The sequence below is a fragment of the Vitis vinifera genome, chromosome 6, assembly GCF_030704535.1.
Source record: "Vitis vinifera cultivar Pinot Noir 40024 chromosome 6, ASM3070453v1".
Taxonomy (NCBI): Eukaryota; Viridiplantae; Streptophyta; class Magnoliopsida; order Vitales; family Vitaceae; genus Vitis; species Vitis vinifera.
The window spans coordinates 1,340,446-1,367,023 of record NC_081810.1 but is presented as its reverse complement, the minus strand read 5'-3'; the positions used below and the strand labels follow the sequence as shown (position 1 = coordinate 1,367,023).

Genomic DNA, 26,578 nt, shown 5'->3' with positions numbered 1-26,578 from the left:
GTTAATGAGGAGGGGTTGGTCTATGGTTAATAGATGCAATCTTTGTAAAGAGAATGAGGAATCGGCGGATCATATTCTAATTCACTGCGGTAAGACAAGGGAGCTTTGGACTGTGGTACTCTCTTCTTTTGGGGTGGTGTGGGTGTTCCCGAACTCAGTGAGAAATTTGCTCATTGAATGGAAAATTAAGGGCCTAGAAAAGAAGAGGAGTGTAGTATGGAAAATGGCGCCTATTTGTTTGTTTTGGTGTATTTAGGGAGAGCGGAATAGAAGAGTGTTCCAAGAAGAAGAGAAGTCAGATACGAGCTTGAAGAATCTCTTCCTTCGGTCTCTTCTTGAATGGTCTCAACAGATCATGGACGTGGACTATCTCTCTTTTATGAATGTGTTGGGTGGTTTCTGTGGAGTTGGGCTAGGGTGTATATTGGAGAGGAGTCCTCTTCACTCTTAGGTTTTCTAGAGTGGCTAGCGTCCACTTGAGGGTAGGTGTGGTTGTGGGCTTCTTCTGGTTTTTGGGTTTGGCTGCTTTGTATACGTCCTGTATGCTGTGTGACTTTTTGCCTTTTTAATCTAATATCTGCTTACTTATCAAAAAAAAAAAAAAATGAATGTGTTGGGTGGTTGATTTGTTGGTCGTCTTTGGCTTTTCTAGGTTTTTGTTTTTCCTTTGTTGCCTTGGGTGAGGCTTTCTTTGTATACTGTCGGTGTACGTAGGGAGCGCCCCCTGTTTTTGGCGTGTTCTAATATGATTTCTTCTCTTGGTTTATCAAAAAAAAAATCCTAAGTGTAAGGCTTGTGTGTTTTGTCCGAAGTGTGTTCTTGCACAGGAAGCTATATGCGAAGAGATACATGTAATTGACCAATAAAGGAAGGAATGTAGTTCATTGGTGTTTTCGTCATAGGCTTCGCAAGGAGTCTACTAATCATATCCTCCTTCAACATAAGATTAGTATATTCCTCTAAAAGCTTCTTTTCTCTATTTTTGACACATCTTGGATGCTTTTTCCCTCTATAAAGGATTGTTCATTTAGTCGGTGTAGAATCCTTGTGCCAAAAGAGAATAGAAGGGTTTGGAGAGTTATGTCCCTTTTGCCTTTTGAAAGCATCCGAAAGGAGCGAAATTGTCATATTCTCTAGAGGATGAGCTTATCAATCTTCAAGCCACAAAATTCCTTTTTCTCATTGTGGGTGCTTCCTTCTTCGGTGAGGGAAACACTTTTGGGTTGGAATGGGTCATTTGTGGGCAAAAAGTGTAAGAAAGTTTGAAGAGCAGGCCGTTTATGCATTTTTTAGACGATTTGGGAGGCAAGGAATAGGATTGCCTTTGAAGATGATATGCTATCCATCCAAAGGGTAAAAGGTTCTTTTGTTTACTTTCTTTGGTCGAAGACTAAGATGTTTATAAAGGATGGTCCTTCGACTTCAATTGGTTTCATTGATTGGTTGGGATCTTGTTGAGGGTAGGGACATTTTTTTTTTTGCACCTCCTTTTTCACAGCCTTTTATGTTTCAGCTATGGGGGTGAATGTATTTATCTTGTATATCATGGGTCACTACTTTAGCGCCTCTTCTTAATATATATACTCTTCTTTACTTATCAAAAAAAAAATTCATGGTCTCATGAGTCCGTGATTGTAGGTGGCTTTTCTTCTGTTGATTTCATTGAAAGGCTATAGTTCATTGGAAACGATGTCCAAACTTCCAACCTTTTAGTTCATCTTTCCTCATATTTTGAGTTTTCCCATGTACTAGGACTATCTCTTGTTCAGTCCTTTTCTTTTGAACATTTTTTATATATTTTCAAAACAATAATGGAAAGAAGAGAAACCCACAGCCTCATTTAGATGCCAAAGCAACTTCTTATTAAAGCTTAAAACACCTTACGCCTAGTCATTGACCAAAGAATTCACAATACTACTTTGACTGTTATTATGATGGACAGCAGTTTATCAAACTCAAAATAGGAAAGAAACTATTAGCAGTAAATGGGCTTCCCCAAGATATCCAGAGCCAACCAACACATTCACACTTGTTCATTTTAGAAAAATATTACCAACAAAACAGCCAATAAGTGTCCTTACTGCAACTTAATGCTGAACTTCAAAACATCATTTGGTAATGTGGACTAGGGATCATCTGATATACTAGATCTAAAATGTAGACTCATTACGTGAAAATGTAAATGTTTAAACCCAAACAGATGGCCCAGTGATAAGGAGTGAGCCTGGGGCAAGCCACAAATCTGATTGTTCCAGGTTCAACTCTGACAACCCCACGTGAACATCAATATACCCACATTTACATGATACATCTGGTTTGCAGGTGATAGCATATACCAAATATGTACAGACAAAGAAACATAGTCACGTAGATATATGGATACATTAATATATAGGTAATGATAAGTAAATACATACATACATACATACATACATACATACATACATATAGTTTGTAGATAATTGCATATACCAAATATATACATACAAAGAAACATAGTCACATAGATATATGGATACATTAATATATAGGTAATGACAAGTACATAGATACATACATAAATACAAATATACATATGGTTTGTACATAATCACGTAGATATATATACATACATACATATGGTTTGTAGGTGATTGCATACAACAAATATATACAAACAAAGAAACAGTCACATATCTATAAGGATACATTAATATATAGGTAATGACAGGTACATACGTACGTACATACATACATACACAATCAGGAGACGATCTATCATTGACTAGGGATTACCGAAAAGAAATAATTTTTTTTTTTTTTTCAATTTTCTATTTTATATAAATTTATACATCCAATTCAAAATTGATTGAATGCTCGAGCACTCAGAAACTCTCATGAATCTGTATACAAAGTATCTTTTGCCCTTTCCACAACTACTAATTAGATTCCCCCTAGTGTTTGTAGGTGATTTCATATACCAAATATATACAAACAAATAAACATAGTCACGTAGATGTATGGATACATTAATATATAGGTAACGGCAGGTACATGCATACATACCTACATATATACATACATAATCAGGAGACAGCCTATCATTGACTAGGGATTACCGAAAAGAAAGAATTTCTTTTTGCACTTTCCTATTTTATATAAAATTATACATCCAATCTAAAATTGATTGAATGCTCAAGCACTCAGAAATTCTCATGAATCTGTATACAAAGTACCTTATGCCCTTTCCACAACTACTAATTAGATTCCCCCTACAGCCATCCAATATAATTCAACTAGAGCTATCCAATATAATTCAAGACTGACATGCATACATACATCCATGAAAGATAAGCCAAACAATATCATAGATACACATGAAAGATAAGCTAAACAATATCACATTGAAACTCCAAAACTAAAAGGTAACATAGATCTGACAAAATAAGCACGGATGAAACAACCCCAAAAGCAACAGTCATGGAATCGAACCTGAAATCCAAAAATGCACTGCAGAAAATCAAGCATATCAGCGTTCCTTGTCGCAGGTATAGAAAAGTCCCCGGGCAATTTTGGTAGGCCTTGGAAGTACTTTAAAGCTGATACTGCTGCTTGTACCTAAAAATAAATCTCATGGGCTCAATGTAGCACCAGCTGCAAAATAGGAACTTAAGCTCTGAGTAAAGAAACTAATTAACCTCAGGAAAGGATACAATTGCGTTTGTGATGGTAGGAGCATCCAAAGGGATAATGTTATAAGCAATTAGATCCTCAGTCATGGCTGCATCTGATTCCATCACCCGTTTCAGCTGTCAAAATTAGCAATCAGATAAACATGTACAAGAACAAGAATAATAACAACAAATTATTTTTTATAAATAAAATAAAAGAGTATATATAAAAAGGAGGCACCAAATGAGTGTTCCAAAGTATACAGGAAGTATACACCTATAGCTAAGAGGCATAACCAAGAGAAATGGGGGAGTACAAAAAACAGCACCTACCCCTCATTCAAAACCCAACTAATCAATAAGGCTAATTAAAAACAAAGGACCCTCATCCATAAACATCCTAGTCCAAGACCACAAGTTAAAAACAAAAGAGTCTTTCAGCCTTTGGTTCGAAAACTCCTCAATATCAAAAACAATTTTGTTCCTTTACTTCCAAACTGTCCAAAAATACATAAAAGGGCAGCCTTCCAAGCCTTTTTGAGCTTTTTAACCACGAAAGAACCATGCCAACTAAGAACGGTCTCTCTAACCGTAGAGGAAAGAAGCCAAGGCACGCCAAAGAGATCAAAAAGCAATTACCATAGAACCCTTGCCTTGACACAGTGAACAAAGATGTGGTCAATGGATTCTTCTTCGTTATGCCAAAACAAACATTTGTCTGCTAAAGACTGACTCTTCCTTTGAACCTGATCCACAGTTCAGGCCTCTGCCCACATCACCTTCCATGCAAAGAAGCTCACCGTAGGCGGCATGTGGGAACTCCAAATGACACTCATTAGAAAGGAAACCAAATCACCTAACTCCAAAAACTTTCCGCTCTTTGACTCTATGCAAAGCACTTTGTCTTTCTCATCCCTATACACCCTCATCTCTTGACATCTCAAAAGGAACCACTCCACACTTTCCACCTCTCAATCATTAAAAGGCCAAGACAAGCACATAGTACAACTGCCTCTTTCGATTGATGAATTCCAAACATCTATCACCCACGCCTCTTTTGAAACAGCTAAGGCAAATAAAGAAGGGAAAGTAACACACAATAAATTATTTTTATAACTCCTTTTAAAAGTTAAAATAAACCAAGAAGTCAATAGGATAGCAAAAAGAGGCCATTTCCCTAGTTGACTTCAGTAGGGATCTTATACCCCTTGGTGTTCAATGGACTAAGGTTAGTACGAGGTGTTGTTTTTTTTTTTTTTTTTTTCCTTTTGATAACCAAGGAACCTTCCATGGTCAAGCCCTTAAGACTCTCCATGGGAACCCAAACCTCGGGGTGTTGACCGGCTCACAACAATCAGCACCGGGTAAATTCAAGGTATCATTAGTGGCAAAATTCGAACCCAGGACCATATGCCGCTTACTAGGACCACACTTCCAAATATTCCCACACTTCCGAGGTGTTTTTTATCCTTCTTGTTTATACTTTTACCTAATACAAGGTTGGTTTTCATTTGGAAAAGAAAAGGCAAGGATAGTGGTTCATACAAAAAATAAAAAGAGAGAAACCCAAAACCCTTGTAAAAGCAAGAACCATCAACTAAGGCAAGGAAAAGAGGAGAAGGATCTTGCAAAAACAACTACCCAAGAATCATTAAACCATCACCACATATTTAGAAACCTATCATGTACACACACAATCAAGGCTTATGAAGATCATTGACATTCTCGAAGTTCCCAATTGTTTAGGATTCTAATAATCTATTATGACTCAAATTCTAATTATATTATAACCTAACTAGTTAATCCTAATTTGACTCCAACAAATACTAATCTTAATTTAATTCTAATTAATATTAATCCTATTTAAAGTTTATTTTATGTCTTCCCTTTCCTCCTTGAATAAACTTTAAAAAACTTTCCCTCATCAAACTTCAACAAGTCTATTTCTTTCCTATTCACCCAAGATAGGACTAGAGTCGAATCTCCCCCTATTAGAGGATTAAACGGTTGGCTTCCCCTAACTTCAGGCCTTCAATCAAAGCTAGAATCTATGGTTCAACAGAAAAACCATTTCAAACATTTTATAGAATTCTCCCACTGGTGTTCCAAAATGATCCATGAGGGTTCCTAAAATTCGTAGTACATCCATAAAAAAGAGGCTTTACTTTTTGAAAACAAAAAGTAAAATGAGGCTGCCCATGAAACTTAGACTTCCACCAAATCCAAACTTCTTCCAAAAACATGGAACTCCAAGAACATATTCTCAATAGGAAAAAGTCAAAACTACATCTCTTGAAAAATGTCAAACTACATGAACAAATTACCCCCATCAAGAGCACAAGACAATAGTAAAGATCACGGGCTATTCCACTTACATAGCATACTAAAACTTTTCAGCCAACCTAGAATGGGCATAGCCATAGATGATTGCCATTGTTAATTACTGAACTATGTAATCTGTACATGCATAACAAATCAAACCTATGCAATACCATTGACTTCTACAATGCCCTCCACATTCTTGCATCAAAACCCTTATAGTTGGGGTCACAATACAATGAGAAAATCCATTCAAACTCATCCACTGCAATTTTTTAAATTTCACATACTGAAAACCTGTTCAAGTATCTGATTAAAAATAAAAAAATAAAAAAATAAACTTGTTCAAGTACTCTTCCAGCATGAAAACAATGCCCAAGTCCAAATAATTAGACTACCTCTACATGGCCCCTTTATGGTAGTGCAACTAACTCACCCTATTCTCACCCCAAGCCTGCTTGACCACCTCATTAAACCCCTAAATTTAATTGCATACAGAATCAATATAACTGCAATATAAGGCCTAAACAAGGGTTCACCTCACATCAAACCCAGCTAACCCCTCAAATTCCAAGATATGGTACTAATTTCCCTTACATATCATGATTTTCCAATTTCAAAACAACTATTCCAACTTGGAAATGTGTAAAACTCAGTCTTCTTGGTGTGGGGATACAGTGCTGTCCCAGAATTTCCCGCACCTTTTTACTTTGGCAGCTCATACGAAGGCGACAATAGAAGAAATGTGGGACCAGAATTTTAGAGGAGGAGGGTGGAATTTGAGGTTCATTAGGGATTTTAACGATTGGGAATTGGATATGGTAGGCAACTTGCTTCATGAGTTGAGGGGCCACAATATAACTTCGAAGGAAGATTCGGTTTTTTGGAAGGTAGGAGGTAATGGGCAGTTTAGAGTGAAGCAAGTTTACAGCCTATTGGATAGGCCTTTGACGGTCGCTTTTCCGAAAAATAAAATTTGGGTGGAGAGAGTTCCAACTAAAATTGTGTTCTTTGCGTGGGAAGCCACTTGGGGGAAGATTATGACTCTTGATAGACTCCAAAAGAGAGGGTAGCAGCTTCCCAATCGCTGTTTTTTGTGTGCTTGTGAAGAGGAAAATGTAAATCACATCCTTATTCATTGTACAGTGGTCAGAGTACTGTGGGACTTAGTTTTGGGTTTGTTTGGGGTTTAGTGGGCATTTCCTGAAACTATAAAGGAGGTTTTATTTAGTTGGAGGGGATCCTTTGTGGGGAAAAAAATGAAAAAACTTTGGAATTCCATCCCGTTATTTATTTTTTGGACGGTTTGGAAGGAAAAGAATAGACTAGCTTTTAGGGGGGGGGAGTTAGTTATTCAGAAAATTAAGGATTTTTTGTATGTAACATTTGGGGTTGGGCTAAATTGTATATGGGAGAGGAGCTGAACTCCCTTATAGGATTTTTGGAGTGGTTAGCTTCCAGATAAGGGATGGTGGGTTTTTTGGTTTTTTTGCTTGTGAGGCCTTAGTAGCCTTGTATACCCTATATACTCTGTGGCTTTTTGCCTCTTTTCTATGAATTCTGTGCTTACTTATCAAAAAAAAAAAAAAAAGGTCCATTAGAAGCATCAAGTAGTTTAAACAAGAAAGCCCATGTAATTAACATTTTACAATCTAAAAAAGGCAAAAAAGAAAAACTTAGACATCCATTGACTGAACTCCATGGAGAAACTAATATTTAACAACTGTTTTCCTATTGACAGGCTGGAATTTTAACAAACATTTTGACATTATTAATAACAAAAATTTATATAATATTGGTCAATGCATCCTATGCACTCCAAGACTTTGGACATGTTATTTTTGCATCCCATCAGGTGTACATTCAAAGATGGATAAAATTGCCTTTTAGGATCTAGTACGTCAGGTAGCTTCATGTTCCTCTTTGAGATTATACATTTTCCAATTTCAATTTGATTGCTTCAAAAATAATGTATAACTGAAAACTGAAAACTGAAAACAAAATTGTTCCACATAATTACATCTTTGAAGGTTTTAACATGATCTTAATGTCATAAGAAAAGCAATGCAAAGGAATAGAGACCCAACCTCTTCAGGAATTGACCTCTCTGCATCATCAGGAGAAACCTCCTCAGTCAGCTGCTCTAATACCATCCTTATAACCTTTAGTGTTGCAAAAACTCTTCTTCTTCTCACTGTTTTACGCTCCAACCTAAAATACATGTCAATAAATCAATATGATTAGGGATGTGAAAAATATCGGGAAACAATCTTTTTAAAAAAATAAATATCCAGAAATATAAAAGAAGCTATTCTAAAAACTAACATCAAAGCCAAATTGAGCAATCACTGCCCAAAAGGCAAAAACTTCCAAAGGATATACCTCTATTCCTTCGGATCTTACAAACCCTACTCCTGACCAAGCCATCAAAGCCAATCAGCCAGCATACCCACTGATGAATATGGCTTTCAAAAAATTGCAAAGCTCACATGAGCCCCACTACTGAACACCATTAGGTGCCATAAGATAGAGATGTGCTTTTTCTTGGGTATACTAAATCAAATTGATTCTAACCTCCTTTGATTTAGAGCAATCTGAAATCTCCATATCAAGAGTCATTCTGGTCATTTTGCGGATTTAGTATCTGGGGTGTTTGATGTGATGCCATTTTTTGGTTACCAGACATTTCTTAAAATGACAATTTTTTTGTAACCTCCCTACGGATTTTGATCTTTAAGCAATTTCTTGGGCATTTCACTTAGCATCATAGTAATGGTTTTGGGACTACTTGGCAAATCAGAGCAAGTTGAAGCATAGTCTTTGCAGTAATTCTCTTGCAAAGACTCAATTTCGATAGGTGTGCTCTAGCAAACCCAGATGGTAATGGAGAAGTAATAAGGGAGCACAACATATCTTTGTTCAAGCTTGCTCTAAATTTGCTAGATTTGAAGCATACATATTAGCTTTTTGACAAATAAAAGAGGAGCAGGGATTTACTTTGGTGCTCTTTGATGGGCACTGCTAATACATTTATTTGCTTGCTTATCACAAAAAAGACAGGAGCAGGGATGGGTAATGGCTTGATACAAGAGAGGCTTCTCCCATGTGATAGTCTAATTGTATTGTAAAGGAAAATCTTTCAGCTGTTGCTCAGTCCACTGAGCTTTTGTTGGTGATACATGCTCCCTTGTGGGGTTGAGTCTATATAATTTTTTCCTTTTTTCCCTTTCTTATGATAGCATTCCTCATCCTTCCCGCTGCTTGTAACCTGTTTCCTGTCCCCTTAATTCTTCTTTTGACAACTTACTTGATTCCTATCCCTTTGACCCAGCCCCCCTACCCAACAGAAAGAAACAATTTTTGGAGGTTGGGTTTATATTTTTTTTTTGATAGATCAACACAGAAAAATTATATTAAAAGAAGGGAGCAAGAAGGCAACCCGAAGCATACAGGAAGTATACACGAGAAGCCCCACAAACAAAAAGCACAAGGAAGCATACACTCACCAACCCTCAATTAGAACCCAACCAATCTACAAAGTTAATTAAGGAGCGGGGCTCTCCATCTAAACAAGACTTAGACCAAGAGAAAAGATTACAAACGAAGGAGATTTTCAATCTTTGGATCGACAAAGCCTCATTATCAAAAACTATCCTATTTCTTTCTTTCCACATCATCCAAAATAAACAAGGGGGGGCTGCCCGCCAAATCTTCCCACGCTTCTTGTCCACAAAGGAAGCGGACCAACCAAGGAGAGTGTCTCTAACCGTGAGCTGAAGGACCCGATTAACCCTAAACAACGAAAACACAAGATTCCACAACACCCTCGCCTTGGGGCAATGAATAAGGATGTGGTTTATTGTCTCCTCGTCATCACAACATAAGAAGCATCTGTTTGCTAGAAACCAGCCCCTCCTTTTGAGTTGATCTTGGGTTAGCACCTTCCCCCAAGAAGCTTCCCAAGCAAAAAAACCCACCTTAGTAGGCACGCAAGGGCTCCATATGATTCTCCATGGAAACGGGACTGCACCACCAGAATCAAGAGTATTGTAAAGGGATTTTACAGAGAAAGTCCCATTCTTAGAAGCATTCCACACCACTCTATCCTCCATCCCAACATTGAGCCTCTTTCCTTGAAGGATCGAAAGGAGACTCGCCACCGCCTCCAACTCCCAGTTATTAAAAGATCTAGAAAAACAAGGATACCATCCTCCCGCATCCCCCATAGAATCCCAACAATCCGCTACCCACGCATCTTGGGATACCGCAAAGGCAAACAGAGAAGGAAAAGCCTCACATAGGGGAATGTTTCCACACCAAATGTCCTTCCAAAATTTCACCCTTCTACCATCCCCTACAGTGAAGGAAATGTTTTTAAACATCAGAACGCCTTCCTTTCTAATTTCCTTCCACAACCCCACCCCATAGCCTTCCCTAACCTCACAAGAGATCCACCCTCCTCCTTCTTCCCCATACTTCGTGCTGATAATAAGCTTCCAAAGAGACTCTCTTTCAGCTGCAAAGCGCCAGCTCCATTTACACAATAGGGCCCTATTGAGGATAGAAAATTTTCTAATCCCCAAGCCACCCTTCATTTTATGAGAGCGAACCACATCCCACTTTACAAGGTGGGGCCTCTTCTCCAACGCACCCCCACCCCAAAGGAAATTCCTTTAGATTTTCTCAAGCCTCAATCTTACAACTCTTGGAATACGCATCAAGGACATAAGATAAATCGGCATGCTAGCCAAAGTGCTCCGAATGAGAGTGATTCTCCCCCCCTTAGAAATGAACTGCCTCTTCCACAAAGCGAGTCTCTTCCTCATCCTTTCTTCCACACCATCCCACACAACCACCGATTTGTGAGGAGCACCTAGAGGCAGCCCCAAGTAAGTGGAAGGAAGATAACCCACTTTGCAACCCAATTCAGAAGCCAAGACCTCAGCATTCTCAACTCTTCCCACCGGCAGAATTTCGCTCTTTTCCAAATTGATGTTCAGGCCAGAAATGGCTTCAAACCACATTAAAAGCCAGCTTAGAACAGCCATTTGGTCTTGGGAATCCTTACAAAAGACCAACATATCATCCGCGAATAACAGATGAGATACTTGAATCTCATTTCCACCCTTACCCCTTAACCTGCAGCCGGATAGGAAGCCCCCCCTAACCGCTTTGTTAATGAGGCAGCTTAAGGCCTCCATTCCTAAGACAAACAAGTAGGGGGAAATGGGGTCCCCTTGCCTTAACCCTCGAGTGCTCTGGAAGAAACCCGCGGGCGAACCGTTAATCAGAACTGAGAAGGAAGCAGTGGAGATGCACCACCTAATCCAGCCAGCCCACTTCTCCCCAAAACCCATTTTTTGCATCACTGACATCAGAAAATCCCAGTTAATGTGGTCATAAGTTTTCTCTAGGTCCAGTTTGCATAACACACCAGCTTCATCCCCTTTCAGCAACGAGTCTATGGCCTCGTTAGCAATTAACGCTGCGTCAAGGATTTGCCTTCCTTCAACAAAGGCATTTTGGGAAGAAGACACCACCTTACTCACTACTTTCTTCAGCCTATTGGCTAGAACCTTGGCGAGAATCTTGTACAGACCACCCACCAAGCTAATGGGTCTATAGTCACGTAAATCCTCAGCCCCACCTTTCTTGGGGACTAAAACCAGAAACATGGAATTAAGACTTCTAACAAATTTCCCCCTCTCAAAAAAATCCTTAAAGAAGCCCATTATTTCGTCTTTGACAAAATCCCAACAAAACTGCCAGAAGGCAATGGGAAATCCATCCGGTCCAGGAGCCTTGTCCCCATTCAGCTCCGAAAGGGCCAGATACACCTCTTCCAAGGAGAACATCTCCTCCAGCCTGGCAGCCTCCTCTCTTCCAATTCTATCAAACTCCAAGCTGCTCATACTCGGGTGCCAGCCACCAGGATCCGATAACAGGTCCTGATAGGCCCTCACCACTCCCCTTTGAATTTCTTGATCTTCTGAAAGCCAGATACCACTGACTTTAATCTTTTTCAAACAATTCCTTCTATTGTTAGAGTTCGCCATCTTATGAAAGAATCCCGTGTTCTTATCTCCTTCCTTCAACCATATTTGTCTTGATTTCTGCCTCCACGAGATTTCTTGGAGGTTGGGTTTATATAGCTTTCTGTTTTTTCATTTCCTAGGATAGAACTCCTCAGCATATGGCTGCCATCCCCTTCACTTCTTTTTTCAATCATATTTGATTGATTCCTATCCCTTTCAAACCCCCACCCACCACCCAAAAAGAAAAACTTTCAAGTGTCTCCTTATATTACTTTAAAGTTTATCCTAAATTTCCAGTTCTTAGCAGAATTTGACCATAAATTACATTCTACCTGTAGTACTTGGAATTTTCAACTTCACATAACATACCCATGTTGAAACAACATGACAAAGGATTGGTGTGGGATCCTTGTTGCATATCCCTGTTTTACTTCAGGTATTCACCATTTTCATTATTTTCTTTTTAAATGAGGATAAAGGAGAAAAGAAAGATTTTTTTTTTTTTTTTTTTTGATATACAAGCAAAAACATATTAATATCCCTAAACAAAAAGTGCAACACTGCACATAGGTCACATGCAATAAAAGGACCAAAAACAAGGACATTAAAGCCCCAACAAATGACGATTCATTCAAGAAAAAAAAAATGCATATATTAGATTTACCCATGTAAATGTATTTTAAATTAATATAAGTAAATCACTAATTAATAAGCACAAAGATGAATAACTCATAGAATGGAAGCATCAATCAAAGATTTGACAGGCCTATGGCATCCACTTTAAGAAATACAAAATATCAAACATGAAAATAGATAAACAAAAGCAGCAAACAAATAGCACACGTACTAGAGTGAGAAAGAGGAAGAAGAATAAAAGAAAGAAAAACATTTACAACAAGCTAAGCTCTATTCAAATACATCAATATCATGTTCGTTCGCTAGTTTGAAAACATACTCTCCAAGATTTCCACTGAATGCGCCAGACTCCCTCAATTTCATTTCATCCTCTTGCAGTTCATCTACTTTATGTTTCTCTCTATAGATCTTATAGAACTCCTGTAAGCAAGCAATGTCTTGGCTTCTATCTATACTTCCGCCCTCCTTTTTTGCTAGCTTTTGCTGAAATTTTTCTCAGAGGACAAAAAATAGACATGATCTTTAAACAAATATACAAAAGAAACCAAAGACATGATCTTCAAATAAATATAGAAAAGAAACCAATTTTCCCATCCAAAAATAAGCACCTTCAAAATCATGTGTCCAAGACACATATGTTCATCATAAATAATAAACTATCACTAAAACTACTTAACTTTGGCCTCAATTTAAAAGTACTATAGACATGCTCTAACATATTCCATAGGTAAAAAAAGGATAAGAAGTTTGAAACTCCAAGCAGCTTCTCAAAATGTTTGACTGTATATTATTTCTAAAAATGTCCCACACTGATCATTGACAAGGTCCTTTACATATTATAGATCTGGTAACACATATGCACATAATAAATGCCATCTTTTATGTGAAATAATGCAGACCATGTGTTTTTAAAGGATGCAAAAAACAAAATTCACCATTTCATCAATGCAGGGAATACCTTGATTACAGACATTAAACCAGTCTTGAACTGTAATACACCTCTTCCCTCACTATTAGGATCCAGATTTTGAGACAATGAATAAGCATGCTCACATACTGCAATGAACCAGCAAAAGATTAAAAACTTTAAAAATATATAGAAATGCACTCATTAAACATATAAATTTGTGCAATAATGTTTTTTTATCAGAAACAGAAGAAATATTTATATTAATAAAAGTTGAAGCGAAGGATGAGAAATGCTTCCCATAAAATACAAAACCTGATCAAAGCAAGACTAGACTCCTCTGCTATACAAGGAGAACAATACACATAGGCATACACAAAACAACTCAGAAACTGAAATCAACTCCTACATAACACATTCTTGTTTTTTTATCAGAAACAAGAGATGTATACATTTATATTAATGAAAACATGAGAAAGATAAGGAGTCCTCCCCAGGATTCCAAAAAAACCTGATCAGAATATGATTGACCTCCCGTACCATACAAGGAGTCTATACAAAAGGTTTAGACTACAACGCAATATACAAATATGTCATCTTCTCAAGTTCTTACCAAGCTCCTCTCAAGGATGTCCAAACCCTTTTAATTTACACACTAATAGCCAATTGAGTTGGATAATAATCGGAGGAATGCCTTTAAAAGCCAAAAAGAAGAATAGAAATGAAGTAAATCTCCCAATCCTTTATCATCCTTCACTTATCCACAAAATTTTTGGCATTTCTCTCTCACCACACAATCCAAAGCAATGTGTGATAAGCTATTTGTCAAAGGGTCTTGCCTCTAATGGAGTTCTCCAAATCTCTAGATGAAATGGTCATATCTCATATGCTCTTGGGTGAAACCCAAGCAATCCTGACTTATTGAAATAAACAGTGCCAAAGCCTCATAGTTATCAAACAATGCTTAAAGAGATGATCAATAGACTTTTCACTCCCCTTACATACACAAATCAGGCTTAAGGGATTTTAAAGGTCTTCTCAACTACAGCATGTCATTGGTATTTACCTTCTAGTATGCCACTAACCAAGCAAAAGCCTTAATATGTAACTGTAGATTTATATATAAATTTAGCTAGGGAGAAAAAAAAAACAATATTTAATGTATTAGACAAAGCCATGAAGAATGATTTAACTGAGAATAATCTTGAAGAGGTCAATAACCATGCTCTTGCATCTGGAGTGGATGAAGACAAGTGCACACGAGTGGGAGATGACATGAGTCTTTCAAGGCCTCAATCTTTGAATCCATAAGGTTGCTACAGAAATTAAGATTCCAAGACAAAAAAGAAGAGTGGTCAAGAATAGCTCAAGTGGTGAGATTTTTAACTATGACAACTCTATAAAGACATGAAAATTATGAACACAAAGGTGGATCTCCCCCACCACAAATCCTCCCAACAATGAATTCTCACCTCGTCACCCACCACAAAACAAGTGTAAGCGTAACTTGTTTTCTTATAGGTAAATAAGATTTGTATTAAGAGAAAAAAAAGTATACACGTTGTATACAAAATAGACAAAAGACAAAAAAAAAGTGCGAAGACACAAAAACCCGCTACCATGCCCTACCAAGAGCTTACCCAAACAACAAAGTCTAACCATGATAAAGAACCACCCTCAATATAGAATCTAACCCAATCCTAAAAAAGATAGAAGAAATAATTTTTAATTGTTTGGTCCATGCTTTCATAGTTGTCAAAAGCCCTCCTATTCCTCTCCCGCCATAAAGTCTAAAATAGACACAACGGAGTAACCTTCTAAGCTTTTTTCCACTTTTTATCGACAAATGACCCGTGTCATCTCAAAAGAACCTCTTTAACTAAAGAATGCATCACCCACTGAATAAAAAAAAAAGCTTAAAGATCAACTGCTACAAAAGACGAGCTTTTGAACAATGAATGAGGATATGATCACTTGTTTCTTCTTCTTCCTTACACAAGTAGCATCTATTAGGAATCCACCATCCCCTCCTTTTGAGCTGACCCAGGTCAAAATCCTAGCCCAAATTGCTTCCCAAGCAAAAAAGCTAATTCTTGGGAGTACCCAAAAAATCCAAACTATGCCATGAGGGAACGGTTCCACTCTCCTATTTGCCAAAGAGGAGCAGAAAGACTTGACAGAAAAAGCACCATCCTTTGTAGTCAACCAAACCATAACATCATCAATCTCCAAGGAGATGAGGTGTGCAGACAACCTCCCAAAGAAGGCTTACACCTCCTCAAGTTCCCAATCGTGCAACTGCCTAGTAAACCTAAGACTCCAGCCACCATCTTCCCAAAGGTCCCTCACCCAAGCATCTTTAGAGGTAGCTATGGAATATAGCCTCGAAATTTCCTCATGGACAAATCCCACACCACTTACCCTTCTAGAACTTCACCTTGTTCCAAGACCCAATCTTAAACCCAATTCAAATCTTGAAAATCTCTCATCAACCTCTTATAGCCTTCCACACCATGCCCTTCTCTCACTTCCTTAGAGCACCACCCCCCATCAACTTGCCCATACTTGCCCACAATTACCCGTTTCCAGAGAGGGTTCCTTTCTCTTACAAATCTCCAAGACCATTTGCCCAAAAGAGCCTCATTTAGGATGGATAAATCTCTTATGCCCAAGCCCCCTTTCTGTTTCTCCAAGCAAATAATAAACAATTCACCAAGTGCGACTTTTGATCCAAAGCCCCTTATCCCTACAAAAACTTCCTTTAAATCTTTTCCAATCTAGCAACTACCCTCTTTGGGATGACAAAAGGAGACATAAAGTAAATTGGCAAACTAGACAAAATGCTTCACCAAAGTCAACCTTCCACCTTTTGAAAGATACTGTCTTTTCCACATCGCTAATCTTCTCCAAAATCTCTCTTCCACCCCATTCCAAACCCTAGAGGACTTGAAAGAGGCTCCCAACAAAAGCCTTAAATAGGTGCTTAGGAGGGTACCCACCTTACAACCTAAAGTCCCAACAAAGATCCTCAAGTTTGAGACTTGCCTAATAGGGAAGAGCTCACTTTTCTCCAAGTTAATATTTAATCCTGACATAGTCTCAAGCCACATAACAATCCAAATCAAGTACTCAAGGTTTTCCTTCCTAGCATCACAAAAAATGAGGGTATCGCCCGCAAACAACAAATGGGAAACCTCCACTCCCTCTCCATCTCTTCCCCTTACTAGAAAGTCATCAATAAACCCTCCCTCATTCTTATGGAATGTTAGAGCAAACTTCAACAATCTTTTCCTTAAATTTTTCTATCGCACCTTGGGTTTTCTTAACTTTCAATTGTTCTTCTATTCTAACAAGATTAATCTCTTGCTTTAAGAGATTAACATGACTTTCCTTAGCTTGGATCACCTGATCCCTTAAGGTGATTATACTTCTCTCATCAGGTGGGTTGGCAAATTCAAAAAGAATTTCCTTATCTAAGAGCTTTGTTCTTATACCTTGGTCATCTACCCACATAGGATAAATAAAGCTTAAAAATGGGACTCCAAGGAGAGCTTTTTCCTTAAGATCCTTAACTAAGATGAAGGTTTGCTTAATGCAAATGTCTTGGTTACAAATGTGAGCATTTGACAACTTAAAATCAATAGCAAGCTTTTTACCATCAGCTCCAAAGAGAGTTTGCTTAGTTTTCTCATAAAAATGGATAGGTACAAGACCTTCTTGTAAGCAATTCAAAGCTACTCCTGAATCAATCAAAGCAACAATATCAATGGCAAATTTATTCTTAACTACTATAGCAAGGGAAACTTCCCACCTCTGGAAAATAACCCTACTAACAGTATTCAAGTATCCATCTGCCTCTTCATCATTAGCTTGTGAAGATTCTGGAACCTCTTCAAGGTTTTCCTGGTTATCAACAAGATTTCCTACAATAATCCTATTCATTTGTTCTTGGAGGTCTGAAAACCCTAAGCTTGTGAATTGTCTTAAATCCTTAATTTCCTTCTTATACTGTCTTACTTCTTCTTGAAGATCCTTAATGGTTACGTATTTGGTAGACTGCTGGTTGAATCTTGATAAGATTTTATTTAAGTTATAAGGATTTACTGTCTTCTTAACCTTTTGCTTACTAACAGATTTTTTAAATACTTTATAAAGATCTTGCTTAGTTTTTTCGTCAAATCTAGAGTCAAGACCCTACCATGCCTTGCCCTAGCTGATCCAGAAGCCTTTAAGATTGTTGAGACTGATGCCTCAGACATAGGTTATGGTGGGATTCTTAAGCAAAGAATGGATAACCAAGAGAAGTTGGTTAGGTATACTTCAAGAACTTGGAATAATGCCCAACTCAACTACAACACCATTAAAAAAGATATTTTAAGCATTGTTTTATGCATTTCAAAATTTCAAGATAATCTTTTGAATCAAGAGTTTTTATTAAGAGTTGATTGCAAATCTACAAAATCAGTTTTACAAAAGGATGTTAAGAATATAGCTTCTAAGCATATTTTTGCTAGGGAAAGAGCCTCCATTGCCAAGATGAACAAGTAAGGGGATAAAGGATCTCCTGGTCTTAAACCCCTAAAACTTTGAAAGAAGCCTGAAGGGGAACCATTGACTAAGACAGAGAAACGAACTACACAAACCCCTACCCCACGACTTCCTCCCAACGGCACCACCTGCACAAACCAAGGTGGTGTTTCCCACCACAGCTGAATAGAAAAGCACCCTGACCCCACCACGATATGAACAAAACTAGGTAACTCCCTTCCAACCAACTTCACCAAAATTCTAGCCCATTGCACCTCAACCATAACAATCGTAGCTTCATCCATTGTGATAAAACCTCCACAACCATCACCAATTTTTTTAAACACCTCATGGCTCCACAGGTGGAGAGGGAGACCCACCACCCTCACCCAAGCCTCTCTAGCATGGGCTCCCTTGCGGAATCAACCCAACTTCGGGTTCCATCTCTCCAAATGCAGAAAGCTTTCCTCAACTCTCTATTTGCCTTTGGCTAGGACTCATTCAGCCTCAATTAACAACTCAAATTCAAACAACTGAAGTCTTCTTCCCAATACAGCAATGCTCAATCTCCCCTTTAAGAGCCAATGGTGGTACGTCCAGCTCCTCAAATAATCCAGCTTAGGAAATGGGAACGAACAATTACCCCACCAATCCACCAAACAATGGTCCAACTGTTCCAGCCTTCCTTGCAACTCACTTTCCCCCAATTCCAACCAGACCGAATCTCCTAACCTGCTCGGATTCAACTTTGCTACATCCACAAAAGACCTTGACTCCAACCGCATCTCCTCCCTAATCACCTCACAGATTCGCGATTCCTTTGACCCTCTAGTAGGAACCACCCCAAGATCCCTCAACTTCTCCGCCAAGGTATTCCAACCTCCAATCAACCCCTTCCCTTATGGGAAAATTAGATAATACCTTTTAGCCTCAAGATCACGATCAGAGCACAATAGCAATCTACCCGCCTCGTTTGAACGACACTCTATACCATAATTTCTACCCCCCTCCTCCCAGACAAGGGACCATCTTCTATTATCACTATCCTTGCAACAAGCCTCAACACCATCCAACAAACAATGTCAACTTGCTTCCCCAAATATCATCCAAGAGTTTACACGTCTGCATCTCTCCCAAATGTACCCTCTCAACTTTCCTCCCACTTCCTCCACCAAAAGCTCAAAAGATTTGGACTTTTTTCATTCACTAAAAATTTCTTGTTTCTAAAATTTTTATTTAAAAAAAAAAAAAGGCACAATTTTCTAACAAAGTTCCTATTTTTCAAAGGCATCTATTTTTTGAAAAGATAAAAACTTCAATTGACTAAAAAGATTATTATTTTCTTTTTTTTTTCTTTTTTCTTTTTTCTTTTTTTGTTTTTGATAGGTAAAGATAGGTATGTATAAAATAGATACCTAGTAATTTCAGTTTATTATTTTCTAATAACTTCTATTTTCTAAAAGTTTCTACTTTTCTAAAAAGTTTTCGTTTCTAAAAGTTCCTATTTTCTAACATTGTCATTTTCCTCCAGGTTAAGTACATGGAAAGTTTAAATGTTCAAAATAATGATGAATAATATTGATTTTTGCATACTTTGCAACCTTCGATGATTTAAGAGTTCAAAACTATTAAATGCTTATTTCCCTTCTTAAATTCTAGATTCAAGAAGCACTAGTCTATCTTATTAACCACAGGTAACCACCCTAGGAGTATGTTGCATCAAAATTTCCAAAAGACAAAATGATTGAAAAAAGGTTTTCCTCTCTTTAGAAGAAGAGTTACTATGTTTACCTCTTTCATACTATCTACCATTTCTTGGAATCCCAATTTAAGTTACATATAGGAATGAGGGAATCAACAAGACTTCCTATCACAAGTGCTAAGGGAAGAGCAATTGTTTGATTTTTATTTTATTTTTTTTGGATAATAAATTAAACTAGGTATCAAGAGGTACAAAAGAAGGATGAGGAATCCTTCCAAAAAACAAAGAAACTAAATAGAAGGTATGTTGGAACCTCCAAAGTATTAAGTAAACCTATACAACAGTAAAATACCATATGGGAATATATAAAAACAAATCATAATTCTGAAAAAGAACAATTTCCTCCCAAGCAATCACTCCTTGCTAGGACACACCTTTCAAACTACACGCTGATAACCAATCAAGTTGAATAATGCCCTTAAAAGTTGTGATGCAAGAGGCCTAAAAGGAGGCAAAAAAATGAATGATGTCTCAAAGAGCCTTTGAAGTTCTTGCCTAGTCCTCAAAAATCCTAGAGCGTCGATTCATTACAACACAAAAATATAAAATGCATATATGGTTACTCTCCAAACAAATAGGACAACTACATTCCAATTAGGCGGTCAAACCACCACTTGTGGAAACCAACTTTTCAAGTTCCTTAATTTCTCTTATGGCATTCAATGGTTTAAAGATTCGTTTGTGAATGGACTACCTTTTCTCCTTATCATCCAACCCTCTCATATTCCAAGAGCTAATCTTGCACTTCATTGAACAACAAGAGAAAGAGCCAAACCAAACATGCACCCCTTCTAGCACTCCCCTATCCCTCCCTACCCACCTACTACACAAAGCACTCCAGCTTGTGCAACTCCCTCTTTTTTCTAAAGGAATCACCAAAACTTTGTTTCCTAGAGAGAACAACCTTCTCTTGCACCTTTTAGCCTCTATTTTTCTCAATAAAGTCATAATCTCCCTCTCAAATATGTTTTTTTTTTTTTTAAGAATAAACAGCAATATATTAATAATAAAAGGCACATCAAGGAAGCGCCCCAAAGTATACAGGAGGTATACAAAAGACTCCCTCTCAAATATGTTGTAGGGTTTGATTCTTTCTTCAGGCAACATCTCAAGGTATCAATATTTTTTTAAGAGAAGGACGCTCAGCCATAGTTCTTTCATTGGATTTGCAAAAGAAGGCCATGGAAACTAGATGGTTGATTGTACACCAGTCATTAATTTGTCACAGAGGATTAGGTTGCCCCTGCACCTAGATTCCCCATTCAACTAACCAGTTAGTGGATCAATTGCCTGAGCAAGGTGCCTTCCCTCTAGTGGTTTTTGCAGTGGTTTTCGTGCCTCCCCTCTAGCGCCTTTTGCAGTGGTTTTCATGCCTTCCTGAGTAATATAACTAACACCCTTCATGCTAGAATTAGCTTACATGATTTTAGGCCAACCTTGCAGATTCTTTCTCAAAAGTTAAGTTTTGCCTTTATTGATATTAAAGTGCTTTAGAAAGATTGCATTGTGGAGATAAAAACCATTAATTGTACAAGCAAAGCCAGACAATGATGCAAGGTTTTCACTTCCTGCAGTCCATTATCATGTATCTTTTCCATGAAGGATATGTAAGTTTTTGGCAAATGTATCTTGGAAAGTACGATTATTTTTGGCAAATAACAGCATAAACATGTTGAAAGGATAAGAAAACCTCCATAAACACCAGACAGTGAAATAATATAACCATGTGTAGGAAAACTTACAGATTCTAGAGACATTTGGATCATCATCTTGTATTTCATCTGCAGCTCTTAAGATTGCATCTATGTCCCTATTCTTTGCAAGTGAAGATGGAACATTTCCAGCAATGCCACCAACAGGCCGCCCAAATGCATCAAACCCGGCCTTTTCACTCCTTAGCGCTGCATGCACCAACCGCTCCCATAGATGCTCTACTCGAGACATTCTCTCTTAAAAAGAGTAAACCAGTTTTAGATACCAGGTATATCTCAGTTCTATTCACTAGCAGGAATCATGACATAAAGGAACTAGCAGTAACCTGATGAATCAAAAACAAAAACAGAGTATTAAAAAGACAAGGGGATGAAGTAAAATCAGAAACTATTCTTACAGAAAATGTTACGTTTTGATTTTACCACTAACATAGTAGTGCAGCATAGAAATGTAGGTGATAACCAGGCATTGAACTAAATATGTGCAGGTCACAAACTGAAGAAGAAGATGCAGAATATTCAAGCTCAACGTACTAAGCAGCATTAGTGTACTAAAATTTACGACAATTATAATGTTATAATATTCTCAATCAATTTGGTGCATATCCTGAAAATATGAAAAGACCTTCTCAAAACAAATTTTAGAAAACAAACCAACATGGATCACAAGCCAATAGAAAAGGAAAAAGGAGATCATCCACCAAATGTAATCAAATGTAAAGTATAAACTACATTTAACTTGAAAAAAAAAAAAAAAAAACTTAAAAGCCCCATAAAACAAACTGAATTAATTGTCCACAATCAGTTTGTCAGAATGAATCATTGGCATGCAAGTAACCATAGCACAAAATCAAAACTTCCCAAAAATGCATAGAACAACCAAATTTTAATTTCAAGCTTCAATATTATATCTTTCATCCAAAAATTGCAACTTCCTTCAACTCAGCCACTTTATGTAATTTAACACCTACTAATTTTATCTCGTCAAGACAAGACAGAGATCTAACAGAGCACAGCTTAGCTACTGAAAAAATAAAATTTCGAAATTAAAGTTTCTTCAACTAAGCTGAGTGGTCATACAGAGCTCAATTAACTAAGAAACTAACACTTCCGCAGCTTCCAAACAAGCAACTGTTTAAAAAACAAAAAACCTTTTTCATTTCCGTTCCTGTTTCCTCATTTTTCTCACCAACCAAACAAGAAACGCAACACAACAAAGTAAACATGCTCTTCCTTCTCATGCTTAAATCAGTTCCGATTTCACAAAAAAGGAAATGAAAACTATCCCTTCAACTCCATTGAGCAAAGATTTTCAATTTCTCGGGTCCCGACTACGAAAAATCTAACAACTAAAAGATCAATGCTTTTACATTTTCTTGCATTTCCTCCGGAACCAAACGGAGAAGAGAAAATTAAAGTTAGAGTACCTGATCGAAGACGAAACCCTGAGGATTCGAATCTGTATCGGACTCTAAAAAGCTGTTACTTCGAAGAGAATAAAAGGCAGATAAAAGAAGTAAATGTTATTGGGCAAAAGATTTGTGACCGGTTTTGCTGGTGTAGCCGGTGGCACACGTACTCGATTTGAATAACGCGTAGAAGAAACCTCCCCCTCGACGACTCGGTGACTTTTAATTGCCCGTTTAGAAACGGTCCGACCAGTTTCCCCGCGTTTGGTTACTGGGGGAAGTGGAACCCGATTCAGAATAAGCATATCCGGGTCAAGGGATGTAAAATGGTCTAGGATACAATCGGTGCTTTTGGGCTTGGGGCGATTGGGCCATATCAAGACATTGGGTTTCGAGCTGAGCTCAGGTTTAAATTGTAGGAGCCCAAGGTGATATTGGGCCAGGCCATCAGCGTCTCGCTTGGGTTCTTAGTGGAAGTGTTTGAAATATCGAAAAATTTCGGCGATATTCCCCGAAATTTCTCTTATCGGCCGGCTACGACACGATGTTCGTCACCGATTATCGGCCGACGGAAATTTCGGTAATTCTTCTGAATATCACCGATATTTCGGTGTTTATCGGTATTTTTACCGATTTTTCGGGGAATTTCCCGATATTTCCTACCAGTCCACGCACAGAATACAAAATCTGTCCATTTTAAAAATAAATAATAAACATAAGGTGCTATCTGATCATGATTTGCAGGCAAAGCTTGTGTTTTTCAGCCTGGCTCAAAAATCGTGGATTTAGGATTCGTGAAATTTAAATCCAATGGCATAAAAGCAAAGAGACCCCTATAACAGATCCAGAAAACACAGGGAGCAAAAAAAAAAAAAGCAATTTTTTTGGTTTTCCTTGGGGGTTTTGCATGGATTTTCTCGGAAATCAAACGAGGATGAATTTTCCCGGAAATCAAATGGGGGATGGATTTTCTTGGGAATCGAACGGGGGTTGAAAAAAAATAAAAAAACACAAAACCTGGTTAGATTAGTACCTGCGAGGATTGAGAGTGGCAGAGGAAAATAGGGCCTTCTTGGGGATTCTCTCGTCTGGAGGGCAACTTCAGAAAGGGCTTCTTGATGCCGTGAGTGGCCCTTCTAAGTCTTAGACTGTAGAGATTTAAAAAAAAAAAAGGAAACAAATCATGAGAACGATTTTCCTGGATATAATTCATTATTAATTATTAATTATTCATTCCGATTATCACTATTTACTGGCTTGGGTTCAATCCTGGCTACCGTTGAACCATGATGGTCTTTGATAATTTATGTTCAATTTAAATTTATTAAGGTTCATCATTAAAAAAATCTAATTTTAATTATTTTATTTTAAATTATATTTAATTAATTAATAAAAATATAAAAATCAATATTCTAATTTTTTTAATCAGTTTTTTATATTATTTATATGATAATTAAATATAAAAAATATAAATATTAAAAAAATCATATACGTATCATCATTTATTTCACACTATTAAATGCATTTGAATTAAATAAATTATAATTTAAATATTAAATGTAACATAATTTGTCTAATTAATCATATTCTAAAAAATTACTATCACTTCACTTTTAAATTTTTTATATTTATCCTTTTAATTTTGAATGTTTTTATTTTAAAATATTAAAATATAAGTTTATTTAAAAAAACTAAAATATAAATAATAATGATAATAATAAATTTATATTATTTTATAAATTAAAATTAATTTGATAAGATAAATTATAAATTATATATTAAGACCAATATATCTTTGCATATAGATAATTTTTCTTCATAATAATATCTATGTCAATTACATTTACAAAATAACTTTAAAATATAATTTTATTCATTTATTTTATACTTTTTTAGAGTTTTTTCAAATATTTTCATAATTTTTACTTTACCGATATTTTTGTCAAAATATCTATCGATATTTTCAATATATCCATAAAATCCAAGTATCAATATATCTATATTTACCGATATTTCAAACATTGGTGGAAACATCAAATATGTGCATATAAGAGTCTAAAATTAGTCAAATTTTAAAAGATTTGTATATTATTACCGATAATTTATCATTTTATGTTCAATTTTGATCTGTTTAAAAATAGAAAATGTGAATAAATTTATAAATATAAATAAAAACGAAAAAAAATAGTTAGTTTGGTTAACATGAGTTTTCAAGTTTTTTTCATTGGTAACATACAAAATTTCTAAGTGGGTACCATTTCTCGCATTGGTAATTTATAAGCTCTTTAATTTTGATATATATATATTTCCATTGTATGTTTATTTTAGGGAGAATTATCTTTTGGGGGTAGATGGACTCCCAAATTAACAAAAGGTCCATATAACTCTTCAAATTGAGTTGAAGGATATGAAATAGTAACGGACAAATATACCATTTAAGAATACATAAAAAATATTTTATAAAATTAAGTTAAATAAATTTTTTTCAATATATTTTTTTTCAAAAATACTAAATTAAATAAAAGTAGTTTTCAAAAATATTAAATTAAATAATTTTTTTTTCAAAAATATTAAATTAAATTTTTTTTCAAAAATATTAAATTAAATTTTTTTTCAAAAATATTAAATTAAATTAAAGTATTTAAAAAAATTATTAAATAAAATATTTTTTAAAAATATTAAATTAAATAAATTTATTTTTAAAAAATATTAAATTAAATAAAAAATATTAAATTAAATAAAAGTATTTTAAAAAAATATTAAATTAAATAAAAAATATTAAATTAAATAAAAGTATTTTTAAAAAATATTAATTTTTTTCTCAAAATCAACAAAGAGCATTTTTGGAAATACTGAAGGATGATATTCTTCAACTCAATTTCCATACTTTCATTGGGTCTTGGGCTCAATTTGAAGAGTTACATGGACCTTTTGTTAATTTAGGGGTCCATCTACCCCCAAAACACAATTCTCCCTTTATTTTAAGGAAAAACTTTCTTTATTTAAAGTTTGTTTTGGATATGTTTTTTCCATATATAAATTAGTGTCATGGCTTCATGACACAATTGGAACATTAATTACATGTAATACATGAGATGAAACAACAACTTTAGAAAGAATAATAATAATAATTCTAAAAAATGTGCATCGAGTAGAGGGACATGGACCAAATCAATATAGGCCATCAAATGAAGATGGATTTGATTCCACCCATGGATGCCCTATCATATTAAATCAAGTCTAAAAACCTTAGGTGCTTAGGTGTTTACACAAACCCATTTAATTACGAGTAAAGGTATTGAATCCATCGAGAATTGAGATCTTCTCGAGAATGATCTAGTTGTTCACACATGTAACACTTTATAGGTGGTGTTAATTAGTGCAAATAGAATAATCCTAAGTTTGTGTATATATGACCAACCATTGTTATATGTATACAAGCAATATTTATCATCAACTAGCATGAGCTACTTTTCTTATATCAATCCTAATACCATAGAGTGAATTGGACAAGGCACTAAATCCTTTGCGGCTTGTAGAAGCTACCTAATAATAAATAAATACCTCTCACCACAATTATCATTTGTCCAATGTCAAGTTATAAAAGGCTCTCATGACCCC

The 26,578-nt window shown here is 36.3% G+C and overlaps 1 protein-coding gene across 4 annotated transcripts in view; it reads right to left on the bottom strand.

The window, feature by feature from the left end:
- The window catches only part of LOC100232893 (callose synthase 9), a 115,680-nt gene extending 91,424 nt beyond the window's left edge, over positions 1 to 24,256 (bottom strand). Inside the window, exons 1-9 of one of the 4 annotated variants that reach the window (XM_059737338.1) lie at positions 24,211 to 24,256; positions 23,991 to 24,105; positions 22,976 to 23,228; positions 21,579 to 21,874; positions 13,599 to 13,696; positions 12,960 to 13,123; positions 8,057 to 8,180; positions 3,678 to 3,788; positions 3,472 to 3,597 (exon numbers count right to left, since the gene is read on the bottom strand). In XM_059737338.1, the coding sequence (XP_059593321.1) occupies positions 3,472 to 3,597; positions 3,678 to 3,788; positions 8,057 to 8,180; positions 12,960 to 13,123; positions 13,599 to 13,696; positions 21,579 to 21,780 (825 nt within the window). In that variant the 5' untranslated portion in view covers positions 21,781 to 21,874; positions 22,976 to 23,228; positions 23,991 to 24,105; positions 24,211 to 24,256. Of the gene's footprint in view, positions 1 to 3,471; positions 3,598 to 3,677; positions 3,789 to 8,056; positions 8,181 to 12,959; positions 13,124 to 13,598; positions 13,697 to 21,578; positions 21,875 to 22,975; positions 23,229 to 23,990; positions 24,110 to 24,210 lie in introns of those variants that run through there. The other 3 variants (XM_059737336.1, XM_059737335.1, XM_059737337.1) reach the window with 3 other exon arrangements.
- Between the last annotated feature and the right edge of the window lie 2,322 nt (positions 24,257 to 26,578).